Here is a 14,159-nt window from a genome sequence, read left to right as displayed (position 1 = left end):
CACAAGCCTGTCACCAAAGATGAGGCTGTGGTACATCTGCAGCCAGCATCCATTGGGAAGCAGAGGCAGGGAAAGACAACCAGGTTCTGAGAACCATCATGGCAGTGACTGAAACACTGACCTACTGAGGGGCACCCCTGGGCCCTGCAGTTACCTGCTAGATTTTCTGTTGTTAAGGGCTTACAAGGCCTTCATAAATGACAATTATTGTTAGATTGAGCAGCATCCACATTTGAGGTCAGGCTGGAAGACAGGCATCGATGATGCAGATTATGAGAGATCTTTAGCAGACTTGGAATTAAATCCTGTACCATGATATCTGAGCTGCTGTGGCTAGTCAGGTCTAGTCCCACCAGTGATCTGACAGTGTCTGCATTCTGAAAAGTGGGTGAAAACTGACGTGGCAAAGTTTGCAAGTGATGTAATGTCACTCAGAGTCGTCAAACTTAGCGTCAAGAATTAACCAGAGAAGATCTCACAAGACTTAAGAGTGGACAACACAATCACAGAGGAAACTTACTGTTGACAAATGCCAAGTAGTGCTTATACAAAGAAATCTGTGAGTCACTGTGACAGTTCCCTGAAACCACCAAATCACTGCTCAGTGGCAGGCAAGAGGGCCAAAAATATTAGGAATCATCAGAAGGCTTATAGAGAACAAAGCAGAGGATCTCATTATGCCAGATCCCTGGCATACCTCCATTCTGAGTCCAGCTTTAGTCCAAGCATCTTAAAATTGTCAAAGAAGACCAAAGAAAAAATAGACAGACTGACAAGCACAATAGAACAGCTTAACTACATGGCGAGACAAACTAAACTAGCACTCTGCAGCCTGCAGAAGAAATGACTGGGAGAGAACATACTAAAGGGCGGCAGAATCACAAGTATTAGCCAGAAGAAGGAACAGCTATTCATTATTTTCCATTGCACAAAAGCTGTGAGAACTGAAGTTAAAATGACCAATTCTTCAGAAAAAACTAGCTATTACAATGCAGTGCAAGCTGAAAATGAGCGAACAATGTTGCAGAGCTGTAAAGAAACAGAACTATGGGATGCAGAAACCTGGCTGCAAGACGTGGGATGTCATTCTGCTGCTCCCTTAAGTGCTGGTGAGGGTTCAGGAGCAGGATTATGCCAAGACTGTGGCACTGCCCATCAAAAAAACAAGCCACTAGGGAAAAGTGCAAGCAAGAAAATGATGTGGGATCTCGACAACATGAGGCGTGAAGAGAAACTGCAGCAATGAGGGAAGGCTGAATAGAGACTCAAGTATGTTAAAGCTTCCTGCAAAGAAAAAGCAATAGTCTTTTCATCTTCTCTGTAGAAGGCAAGAAATAACGGGCCAATTTTGAAGAACACATTTGAGATAGACACAGCAAAGTTCCCAAAATGATACAGTAGTGCAAGAATGTGACTGAAGAGGGTGTAGATGCTCCATAATGGGAAACTTGTAAAATTATGCTGGATGAATACAAGCACTGGTGCTGTAATGTACTCCAGCCCAGCAGGGCTGTTCCTACATTCATGTTTTGTAGGGTCTGCGCCCCAGGGCCTCTTTCTTCTCCAAGATGCACCAAGGCTCCACGCTGTCTTTTCAGACTGTGCAGTAAGATCCTGACACTCGCTCCCATTTCCAAGAAGCCCTGAAATCTGCCATCTGTAACCTGCAATGATCCGAAACTGAGAACAATCATAACTTGTAGAGGGATTACTTACACCATTCCTCGCTGCCAGCAGCAGGTACTTCAGACCTCTCTTTTCCTTAGGTTGCAGCCCCCTCATGTAGAACACTCCAAGGTAAGCCTGTGCCTGCAACAAAGCCACACGGTACAAATCAGCCAGGATTTCCCCCTTTAATTTCCTTTTACTGATTTTGCAAGTTGCTCAAATGCTGGGTTACTGTGGCAAAATGAGTGTGCCAAGTACCCTGCTTGCTGCAGAGCCTGGTGAGAGAAAAGGGGGCTGTCCTAGGAAGTCTGACATGGTAAACACAAAAAATCACATTGGATCTATAGAACTGCACTATAGGTGCAGTTAACATCACCACACTCACACCTTAAGACCCACAATCTGATTTCAAACTGTACTGTGGAAGTCAGAGCCAGAGAACAGCTCCTACTCGTGAGCTGTCCGTAAGAGACAGCAGATGCACTTCCTGGAACAGTGTGCTACATGAGGTACAGTCACTGCCAGAACGACTGGCATTCGCCACACAAGATGGCACATGCCTAAATGCATCTCCTAAAGAGTGGGAAAGGAGGGCAGGGTACACAGATCCATGCAGATGAATCATCTTGACAAGTCACAGATACAAAATGAGGATCTGTTCTTATTTCAAGCATCGCATGGAAGTTCCTCCACCCAAGCAACCTGTACTCTTGGAATTGAGAGGAGGTAAAACACAGAGCTACATTTGCAACTGTAGGTCAGTCTTCCTAAGGCAGTGGTCTGGTCTAGGTGTCTGATCTAAGAGCCCCATTAAAAAGCCCAACAGCAAAACAGACAACCAACACAGTCACAGTGGGTACCTAGCTGCTCCCCATGTGCAGGTAGGGCTGTCTCTCATACACTGCCAGTAGTATAAATGCATTGGAAGGATTTTGCTTGTATTCCCACAGATGCTGCTTTCTAGGATGTCTTGTTCAAATCCTTTAAACAGGGCTCTCTCCTATGAACTCCCATGCTGTAGACACTAACCTCTGTAACACCAGCCATTGCTGCTTGCTCCAGGAAAGTCACTGCCTTCTGATGCCTGTCCCACTCATTTTCAGGTCTGTGGCGTAAGAGGTATCTCGCGTAGCGGTACTGTGCCATGGGGTGACGGCTGCTGGCTGCGTGGTAGTAATATAAAGCTGCCTGGAAAAAGATAAACACACTTGTGTGATTCAGGTAATACATGCCCTCAAACATGACATGACTCCCCTCTGGCCAGGACAAGCTTAACCTCTCTGTCTAGATCTATCATAAGGCGGACACGCTTACCCCAGCAGCTCTCCCACACTTCCCTGCTGAGGAGCATGAGATTGTTCAAGTGAGACAGTGGACTGCAACTATCTGAGAGCCCTCTAACCACCCTGCCTTCTCTAGTCAAAACTGCCTGCGTTGAAGGGGCTGGCACTGGGTCAACAATACTCAAGCTTACTGTGTGCCAAGGGGGATCTGCACAATTACTTGAAACAAGCCTCCTTTGCAGATCTTTCCAGTTACAGAAGATGCTGACTACAGCCAGCATGCACTAGGTGGCAGGCTGTAGTTAAGGTACCCAAACATGAAGGCTCGAGATGTAAAAAGCCCTCAGATGTGGAGTGGTGTTTTAAATACAGTAACATGACAGGTTTTTCCTTGATACTCTTCTGGGTGTTAGTGACATAGGCTGTGTACCTATGAGAAGACCTCAGCAGCTATGAGAAAGATTTCAGGAGCATATCTCTGAGGGGATCTGTGATGCTGAAGCCAGCACTGCAAACCTGCAGTCTATTATTTCCAGCATTTTCTAATGGACTTCAGAGGCTGTCACACCCATGCAGAAGCAGAAAAGTGCCTGTGTACCCAACAAAGACCACTCTCCTGGTCTGTGCCACACATACACAACCCTACAAGCCATGGATACCTTTTCCAAGTCCTTTTCCGTGCCTCTGCCATGCTCGTAACACAGGCCCACATTGAACTGGGCTTTGCTGTAGCCTCGATCTGCTGCCAGTTTGAAGCAGGTATAGGCTATCCTGGAATGGCCAGCTCTCATGCTTTCAATCCCTGAGAAGAACACCATGTAAAAACAGGGGAAAAGAACATGGACAGAATGAAGCCTCACATGCAGCAACCTCCCCCACAGCTCCTGGGTCTTCCTTTGCCCATGCCAAGCGCTCCTGGCCATGTCCAGCTGGCTCAGCAACCCTCACACCACAGGACCAAAGTTTCCATAAGGAAAATGGCAACACTTCTTTTCAGGAATATTTCTAGCTCACTGCAAAGGAGGATAACGGGCTAACACAACGTATGGCTTGCACAGTAGCAGCTCACTTTTTACTGCTGCTGCTAGTGATGTGTACATAGGGCAGGGCCTTTTTTCTTAGGTCACTGCATCTTCCTTCATCTCTCCTTAAGAGTTGCAATTCTGCAACAGCTTTTTCAGCTTGCCAGGAAGACTGAGACCTCAGACAATAAAAAAGGATACAAGGAGGTGACATCTTGTGTTGCAAGAAAGACAGAGATGGCTTAATTTCCAACTACAGATGTTAGGACAACAGTGCAGGCTTCAACTAAGCCTGGATTTAAATATGCTGACATAAATCAGGTGGCAGGATGGAACAAAGGGCAATAAATCTCTCAAAGCACAGTTGATTTTGCTGAAAGGAGGCTTCAGCTTGGGTATAAGCCATCTCTGCCTTCACAGAAGACCTGCAACAATCTGGAGGTCCTCCAAAAAGAGAACTGTGTGGTTTAAGGACACAACAAATCCAAGTCCCCATTACCGAGAATATTCAACGCAATGGAAATGTCAATCCGGAAAATCTGCTGCAACTGGAAAGCAGCTTCCTCCAAATGCCCTCGCTGAGCTGGGTCACCCTGAGGAGTTAAAGCAGCAAGCTGTTAAGACAGCAAAACCATACAAACCCTGTAGGAGATTCTTTCTTAGAAACAAGCAGTCAGACACGTTGGTGCTGTACTATAGTTATCAAGAGGGTGATGTAATCTGCTGTCATGTGTCCACAAAAAACCCCTCCCTGTCCTACACAGCCATCTAGTTAGGGAAGCTGTATGGACACTGCTTACCTCTGCTCCGGCCAGGGAGCTTGGCTTAGCCTCTTGGACATCATCAGACCTGTCAGAATTTAGCAAATATCTGATACCACTCCTAACTCCCCCCTTCAAAAATAATGTTAACCCTTGTTCACTCTCCCACATCACGTCAACAGCACAAACAAGCACTGATGTATCCGTATATGCTTTAAACAATTCAAGCTGAGCCCACACTGTCAGCTTACCAACCACTGTCCATGCCTAATGAAACCCTGCGCAGCAGAGACAATGTCTTTTCTTTCTCAGTAACGAATAGTATTTTCTACTTCAGCACAGCTCCGGGAGGTGAGAGGAGGATCAGCCTGGCTTTAGCTTCCCAGCTTGCGTACAAAGGCAGTGCCATCGAGCGGCAGCAGTGCACACTGCACACGAGCTGAGGTGCCTCCACGCTCGGGAAGTCATGCAGCACAAATGCCCCTTGTCACCCAACAGCTTTACTGCTCCCCCAGCACTCAGAGCTGCTCACAAGAGGACAAGACACGGACCAACTCCCCTCCTCTCTTAAGACCTGCCCCACGACCTACGAGTGAGCTACAGACTCTTCCCTGCAGAAGAGGCACCTCCCAGGATGGGCAGCTCGGTGCTCACCCCCTCAGCATATCAAGCAAATGCCTTCCTGGGGTGGGAGCAGAGTCACTGCCACATCTAAGCGAGGAAGCCACTCTGTTAAATACCGAATTTGCTCCCTGCTCTCTTCACTGTGTCCTTGAGCAATCGCTCAGCTGACTGATTTGTAAAATAAGGATTGTCTGTACCCAAGACTGTGAATTGCAAGGAATTAGTGGGTTTAATCACAGCAGGAACAATAACATAATTTATGGCCTTGTGACTCTCAAGCTGGTGCACCCTCTTCAAGCCCCAAGTGTTTTCCTCTCTATAACAGACAACAGCCAGTCCTGATTTGCAGCTTTAGGCGGAGTGACACTACCTTCTCCAGTCATGGGTTGTCTGGTAAAAACTGAAATAGCAAACAAATGTAATCACCTACTGAAAGACAGCATCAAAATGCAAATACACAAGAACAGACTGGTGCTATTGGAAAGGGGTTTTCCATTTTCTTTCAGCTTTTCTCTACTAGCAGCCCTGTTACACAGACAACTTAAAGGATGGGGATGCCAGTTTGTAGTTCCTGGAACTTTGCTCTGGCTAAAGCAGAAGGCAGCATATCACATCCCCCTTTCTCCTGGCTTCCAGCTGCACAAGGCAGAAAATTGCACAAGTGTGTTTTGGATTGCTCAGGCTGTGCTGGGGATCACACTGACATGGCTTCCTGGAGGGAAGGGGCCTCAGGTACAGACAGAGGGGGTGAAAAGTGACAGTATACCTTTGCACTGTGGAGAACTGGCCCCAAACTGGAGCTCTCAGGGATGTGGAACTCTCCTACATTAAAACACAGACAAACAAACAAAAAGAACAAAAAAAGCAGGGTTAAGCAATGCTGTATCTTTGCCTCTTCCTCCTCTTCCCATCCTCTCTGTTCCATAGCTCTTTCCTGGAGGACTGATCGCCCACTCAGTCAGGGGCACTAAGAACAGAAGCAGCACCAACCTATTTGACCTTTGTACCAAAGCAACCACGTGCCACATGATTAAAGTCCTGTACTCTGCAGCTGGCTAATACACCTCCTCCAGGAAGGCCCCCGTCTTGATTTGAAGCCACCAAAAGGTAGAAAATCTCCTGCTTCCTCACAAAGATTATTCCAGCAACTTGTAATCGCTGCTTAAAGCTCCGTGCTTCATTTCAAATTAAAATACAACTGGTTTCTGCTACCAGGCACTGGCTTTTCGAGGCTTTTTTTGCCTCTTTACTAAAAAGCCCATCCTGCTTTTGAAAGCCCTGATATGACTAATCAATCCCTCTTGATTCTTTCTGGGATTCTAAACAGACCCTGCCCTGTTCATGTCTTTCAACTGAAGTACCTTTCTGCCCAAGTTGATGAATTTTATGACTTTCTGCCACTACTCCTTAATTTTTGACATTGTTACTGAAGTGTGGACCCTCTCCCCAGTGTCATAGGAAGGGTAAAATCACCTCCTTATTCACGTTCATACCTGCTTAATCTGCATCTACCAGAACTGCGCTCCCATTCCCATTGCCCAGGGCATCACACCCGTAGGTGCTTGCCTCCCTAGCTCCTTTGCCAGGTAATTTCCTTCCAAGGTACAGTTCTGCTTCTGCAAGGAGATAATCAGATTCTGGCTGCATTGGATGCAGGCCTGGGTTATCACCCCAATGTTCCCCACTCGCTCATCGCTGCCCTCCCAGATATGGTGGCACAACCACGTGTGCAGCCACTATCTGACCCATTTGAGCCAGAATTATCTAACAAAAACATCTCCAGCAAGAGCTAAGCCACCTTGCTCTTAACAGAATTGGGCTGGAAGTGATTACACAGGCATTTACACCAGCTTCTCTAAGAGGATGGTGACCTCCAACAAAGAGGACGAACAGGCGAGGGCTGACTGAGGCCAATTATTTTTAACCTGAATCACCATAAGCAGCTGGATCCCACCAGGTACCTAACACCAGATGCTGAAGCCTGGATCACTTCAAGCCAGTGCTGCTAACACAAGCAGCTATGCCCTCCCCATGTCTCCCTCTCAAACTGTGTGGCTGTAGAGCAGGGAGCTAATATGAGTAGAAAAACACCATCAGTCCTTTCAGGGGCCTGACTCCTTGATTCCTGGCACTAAGTGGCTACACAAACACTTGTGCTGGCAGAAATGAGTGTGCAACAGGCAGGGTTGCTTCTTGCAGTGCCTGTACCCTCTTACAATGCACATGAAGCTGTGACCTATGTTCCAGCTGCAGCCTCATTATTCCCAGATAAACAATTCCTCTTTGGCTGTATTAAAATGTATGTTATCTGAACAAGCCCCACTCACCCAACAAGCAAGGTCGCTATGGCAAGCATGATTTCTATTCAGCATTCCACCAAAAGTAATATAATCTGTGAATTTATTAGTTATGCTTTACATTTATTTTCAGACCAGGCATAAAATTATCTGCTCTTTCTCACTGGAAGATTATCTCTTGTTCAGGTATCTCCCTCATGATGTAATTCGTGTTCTTTTGCCATAGGTACAATAGCAAATTCCACGAATTTGTTTCAACAACATTAGCACATTCATGCTTTCAAGAAACTTCACTTTTGGCACAGACACCTACTCCTAAATCAGAGATTCCTCAGTTACTGAGAACACATGCTGTAATTTGGACAAACCCCATGAAAAATAAACAGAAATTAATTCTGAATTCTATCAGCCTGTGGAACTGTCTCATGTCCCTCTACCAGTGGAACCTCCTCCTCACTCTAATCCCAGTAATCTCCCCAGATTAAGAGTTACCACTCCTGAAGAGCATGAAGTCATTTAAAAGAAAACACAGGGACCAACTGATCCTGGCACCCAGTCCCACCTCCTGAAGGAGTAGATTGGTGAATTCTCTCAGAACTCACCTTTGAGGGTGGGCAAGCCTCAAATCAAACCTCGTCATGGATATTGTGATCTTTAACACTTGCTTATTTCAGAGCAGCTGCCTCAATACCAGACACACAATCTAAACACAATGCTTAGGTTCCTTCAGAAGGAAAGAGAAATAAAACCACCCTCCCCAACAGCAAAGAATCTCATCTCACTTCAGCAGAGTGCAACAACCAGCTTAGATTACAGAATCACCTTCTAAGGCCAGACTCGTTTGGGTTGGAAGGGACCTAAAAGCTCATCCAGTTCCAGCCCCCTGCCACGGGCAGGGACACCTTCCACTAGAGCAGGTTGCTCCAAGCCCCTGTGTCCAACCTGGCCTTGAACACTGCCAGGGATGCTCAAGCTTCAACATAACTTCATAGGAACTAGTCCTTGCACAAATTCATGGCTATATTGCAACCCCAGGACCACATTAAATTACTCTTAATGCTGTATGTTCAAAGCACACAAAGGCTGGGAATGCCACAGTTGGAATTTTCAGTGCAACTTTCTTTCTACTTCTTCAAACACATGCTAGGATCTCACATGACTACACATCCTTTCTTCCATGCAATCTTGCAGCTTTCAGTGTACTGGATGCCCAACGCTCACATATTCAGCAGCTAGTATTTTGTATTTCCCCACTGTTCATCCTGTATTAATCAAATGTTGCTCAAAGCTAGCTCCAAATGAGGAATTAATAATCTTCTCATAGCCAGTCTAGATTGCTCATCCCAAAACATCCGAACACTTCACAAGAAGGAATTCACAACAAGAGCTGGCCAAAATCCAGGATTTCTGCCTCACGGAAAATTTTAGTGTTTCCAATTGGTTTTCATTGTGCTTTGAAATGAAAACACACTTGTGCAATGTCTGTAATCTCAGAATTGAAATAATGAATTTTACAGTTCTGCCAGGGGTAAAATACAACTCCCCAGGGCAGCATTCAGCTGCTGTAACACCGAGACTGGCTGTAATCACCTGTTTGCTCACTACGTGCCTTTAACTTCTGGCAAAAAAGCTTTGAGAGAGGCAGGAATTGCATCGATAAAATAGGATATGCTCATACAGACAAGGACTTGCTGATAGTCATATCCAGGATGCTATTTAAAGCAACTTTTAGATGAATTTCCTAAAGTTTGCTCTTTTTTTCACACTAAAAGTAATAGATTCTATCATATTGTGTTATGTTAAAACTGGAACAGCTCATCTGCAATGATGGGATGTTTGGATCCATCACAAAGATCTTTGCCACTTGAGGTAATGAAGTAGCTGACAGCAACAGCAGATTGTCACTGTATATGTAGACCCGCACAAGCAAGCCTGGAAATTAACTGAAACACTGAAAGAAAGGGTGAGGACACGGAATTCTCTCCAGAAGGTCCTTTTGCCATTGCTGGCAACAGCAAACTGGAGAAGTGAAAGGTACATCCTGCTCCACTCCCAGTTCTGGAGGTCTGTTCTCTAGTGGCAAGACTTTGCTAGCTGATTCCCCTGCATCATCTGCCAGGTGTCTGTCCTTCCCTCCCTTCTGCTCACCCCAGCTTCTTGCTGCATTCTGATTTAGCCAGCCTCATTCTCTTTCGGTTGCTAAACACCAGGAAAAAGAAATCCTAAATCTTAGGCAGCTTTTTCTGCAGAAATCAAAACACACTGTGAGAGAAAGGACTTCACTTTAAAGCTTCCCTTTAAAACTTTCCATGGGAAGATTCCCAACACTTCTCACATTTCACAACCATGGATTTTTTCAGGATCTTCAGTGAACATTACTGAATCTCTTCACCCCGACTTTCCTCAGTAAATTCCCACCAAATAGATGCACAGAATAATGTGAGAATGTAACCTGAGGACTTACGTATTGAGCAAAACCAAATTATTTCTGACATATAGTATCTCTTGACAACTGACAGCTGTAGATGCTTGGGCAGAAAGGGTAAGGAACAGGGATTATAAAGTCATGCTCCTCCTGGCAGAACTTTCCAGCAATCAGCTGTTCTGCAATCTTCTGAGCAGGAGGTTTTGGCTGGACCAATTAAATCTAATAGGAATCTGTAATTTTACCTAATCATTTCTTGGAACCCATTTACACTTCTGGCCTGGAGCAATGAGTTCCACAATTTACGTGTGCACCGGCCAAACGTGTGCTGTTTTTTGCCTCTTTTCAGACTTGCCAGATGACTGTTTCCGTGTTACCTATTAATATGTGTAATATGAAAAATATTGCCCCTATTTCACCTTCCCTCAACACTTTTAGTTTCACAGAGCACTAGCACACCCTCTGGCACTTCTTTTTTAAGAAGAGTCTGACTCTATTTGTATGTCATTGTCTCCTTGTCATCATTTTCTATGCCATTGTTGCTACTGTTTATAAGACACTGTCTTTTCCTTAAGCATTCAAGATGTGGCTGCATCACAGACTCACACAAACCTACAATACTGTCTTTCCTCAGTTCCTTTCTTTACCATAATTAACATTTAATTGGCCTCACTGCTGCTGAGCATTGACTTAACCTTATCAAAAATGTATCCATGGTGTCTTTAAATGTTCCCTCTGCAATATAATTATTAACTTGACACTCCTCATTCTATATGTGTATTTAGAGCTACACTCCCCTGCGTATCCTAATTTAACCTACCTTGGGATTAGCCTGGGTTTAGTTCTCGTGCAATTTTTTGCTCTGCCTTTCAGATTTGACTGTCCTGAATAATTTTATACCATTTGCTCCTTCTGTCACCTCATTCACCACCTTTTTTCCAAATCACTGTGGACTGCTGAACAGAACAGGTCTCACCAGTTCTGTTCCAGTTACGGTTCTCCATTGTGAAAACTATTTCTTGTAGTTACTAGCCCAAGCGTAGCCCCCCCACCCCGTCTTCCCTCACATCAGCTTTATTTCTCCAGATAGCTTGATTTTAGGTCCTGGCTGAAAGATTTTTGGAAAGCTAAAAGCTGGCTAATCTTGATCCACATTCCTCTTGACTTCTTCAAAGAACTCATAATCGATTTACAGCTCTCTTAAGTCTCTGCAATGGAGCAAGAAGGCCTGAGAAATGGCTTCCTAAATCCTTCCAAGACCTTTGATTCTTTGATATAGCACGCTCATCCAGGTATCTGACATTTCTATTCTACAACACAGTTTCTATCAACTTAGAATTACCTTTTTTGCAGTTCTGTGCCTCAAACAACCCCCCCTTTTTAAAAGCCAGTGTCCAATTTGTCAGTGTTCATTCTTCTGGCCATATAGCAGATTTAAACACTGGATTACATATCATCATTAGAGGCTCAATGATTTCACAGCTTCTGAAGAACATCTGAACAAAGAGCACATGGCCTTAGTGACTTGTCACTGTTCAATTTATCAGTTTGCCTAAAAGCTCTTCCTATTGACTCTCAGTAGGAAACTGTTTGTCAGACAGACACACATTCACTCCTGAATGTTCAGCTGTGCCAACCAAAGGCATCACCGTCTCCACTTATTCCCCACCACTTCTCCCAGAAGTCCATGTCCAGTAATCTGCCAGTGAGACAGTGTGTTTGAGTGCTTCTTAATATGCTCCAGGCAAAAGCAGATGGGTTAAACTGTCTAATTGGCAGTTTAGGTAAATTAACCTGGCTGTTTTCCTGGAGCTAATTAGGAAACATGGAAACAAAATGCTCCATTTGCCAACTGATGGGAATGGTAACCTCTGGCAGGCGATGGATTCGATAAGCAGTGGTGGGCAGTAGCTTAAATCACCACAGAAGCAAGCCAAAGTGCTGGAAGAAAGCCAAGAATGGGGAACCCCTCTGACCTCTTCTGCAGCATCTTACATTATGTAGCCAACATCTGTGGGCTGGCTCTTTTATGTGCCTCATTTACACCACGATCATATATTGTCCCCCTTTCTACTGGCTCCAGCAGGCTTACTGCTTCTGACAGTTTTCCCGAAGCCATTATTAGTGTTTCTTCACTTAGTGAGTAGCCCTGTTGTAGGCCTCATCTGTGGTTCCTTGATAGGACTTTAAATTTAATATGTAGGACTTGCTTTCCTGGGTAAGACTTCTTTTTTTTTTTTTTTTTGAGAATACCTTTCTATTTTTATAAAACTCATTTTAAGAAGAACGTCTTTGATATCTCCTTCCACTGTCTTATCTACAGCATAAGCGCTCAGAAATACATCCTCATCTTCCAGGAAGAGAATAATTCCTCTAGTTTCACATCACGTGCAAGGTCTCCCAGATCAATGGTGCAGTATTCTCCTGAATCCTTCTGGCTGCAGACATCTGTCCATAATAAAAGAACGGCAGCTGGATGCTGTAATCAGGTCGCTCAGGCAGAGCAGTACTGGTAAAGCTGATGTCACCTGCAGTTACAGCACACTCCTCCCTGCCTTTTTTTCCTCCTGTCTCTGGACTCCTGATTCATGTCTCTGAAGTTCTGTCTTTCCACTCTAACCTATGTCCTCAAGTGTCAATAAATGGCCATATACCTTTTGGCTCCTAGCTTTGCCTTGGGAAATCTCAAAACTCAGAAGTCCTTCTGCCACAAGCATCCTGCCCTGCAGCACACTGCACATACCTACTTCTGCCCAGGGCTGGCTCTCTCCTTGCCCTGAGGGGATGCCTGAGGATGCATTCTCTGGTACAACCTGTGGACTTGCTTTCTGCAGGAAGCAGGACGCCAGCTGCTCAGTGGAACAGCTGGTTGAGGCTTCAGTCCCCACTGTAAGACAGAACACAAAAGCATTGTCTGTTTTAGGAGACAACACTGAACTATGGATCATCTACCTAGCATCCTTCTCTGCTTTGATGACAAAGCCAAGCAGGAGGGAACTTCATGGAGCAGGCTCAGAAGAGAAAATAAAAGTAAGGGCATGCAGGATTGAATCAAATTGTTCAATCAAACTGGGATTGAATCAAATTGTTAAGAAATAGTGAGATTCCCCTGACAGACACCAGCCCTCATTCCTTCCCCCCTGAGAGCTTGAAAGCTGGTTATCAGCTTCTCTTCCAACCTTAGCTAATGTATCACCAGGCAGAAACCCTGCCCAGCAGCAGGGCCCTCCCACAACCCCTTCTCGCACGAGAGCTGCTAACCTGCCCGCTGCGAGGGCAGCGAAGAGAGCCGCAGAGCCCTGCGCCCTCCCCTGGCGTCCGGCAGGGACCTCAGCCAGGAGATCTGTCTGACCAGCTGCAGAAGCAGCGCACCGAGTGCTCCCTGAGGAAAAGCAGACACAAGTCAAGGACAACATCCCCGTTCCCTCCCTCTGCCCCGTTTCCATTCGGCAGCCTGTCTGTGTTTCGGAGTGCCCGCTGCTCCCACCCCTCTCACACCCCAGCCCGGGACACCGGCCGGGGCCGCCGCTCCTCACCCAGGTGACTGCCTCCAGCACGGAGTAGCGGGGCACCAGGCGGGGCAGGGTCTGCCGCCCTCCTCCTCGCTCCCGGCCATCCCGAGGCCGTCCATCCTCACAGCCGGGCGCCCTACAACAACGGGGAAACACCGACACGGTGAAGGCCGCGGCTGCGCTGCGGGCAGGGGTCGCCCCGCTCTCGCTGCAGCCCGCGCCGCGGGCAAGGCCGCGGTCCGGCCCGGCCGCACTCACCGCTCGGTGGCCGGGCCGGGGCCGTCGGGCGGGGGCGCGGCGCAGGCGGGGCGGGCGGGGGGCGGCCAGGAGCGGCTCAGGCCGCGGCCCAGCAGCAGCCGCCACATCCCGCCCGCGGGATCATAGAGAGGGCGCGTTGCCGAGCGACAGCGGCTTGGGCCATAGAGAGGACGGAGCTAATGAGGGTATCGGCTCGTTCCGGCGGGGCAGCGACGGCCCAACACCGGGCAGCGCAACACCGGGCAGCGGGGCCGAGCGGGGCCGCACGGGCAAAGCGCCGAGGAGCGGCTTCGGCGGCCCCAGCCCGGC

General features: G+C 46.8%; 1 protein-coding gene across 2 annotated transcripts in view; it reads right to left on the bottom strand.

Moving 5' to 3' along the window:
- Positions 1-14,159, bottom strand: part of DELE1 (DAP3 binding cell death enhancer 1) — a 22,312-nt gene extending 8,153 nt beyond the window's left edge. Inside the window, exons 1-9 of one of the 2 annotated variants that reach the window (XM_030504105.1) lie at positions 13,851-14,159; positions 13,617-13,728; positions 13,342-13,462; positions 12,824-12,967; positions 6,125-6,180; positions 4,473-4,566; positions 3,611-3,753; positions 2,698-2,856; positions 1,717-1,809 (exon numbers count right to left, since the gene is read on the bottom strand). In XM_030504105.1, coding sequence (XP_030359965.1) covers positions 1,717-1,809; positions 2,698-2,856; positions 3,611-3,753; positions 4,473-4,566; positions 6,125-6,180; positions 12,824-12,967; positions 13,342-13,462; positions 13,617-13,728; positions 13,851-13,957 — 1,029 coding nt within the window. In that variant the 5' untranslated portion in view covers positions 13,958-14,159. The remainder of the gene's footprint in view (positions 1-1,716; positions 1,810-2,697; positions 2,857-3,610; positions 3,754-4,472; positions 4,567-6,124; positions 6,181-12,823; positions 12,968-13,341; positions 13,463-13,616; positions 13,729-13,850) is intronic. The other variant, XM_030504106.1, reaches the window with a different exon arrangement.

This window comes from Strigops habroptila, chromosome 12 (genome assembly GCF_004027225.2).
Source record: "Strigops habroptila isolate Jane chromosome 12, bStrHab1.2.pri, whole genome shotgun sequence".
Taxonomy (NCBI): Eukaryota; Metazoa; Chordata; class Aves; order Psittaciformes; family Psittacidae; genus Strigops; species Strigops habroptila.
This window is presented reverse-complemented; position numbering and strand designations above follow the sequence as displayed.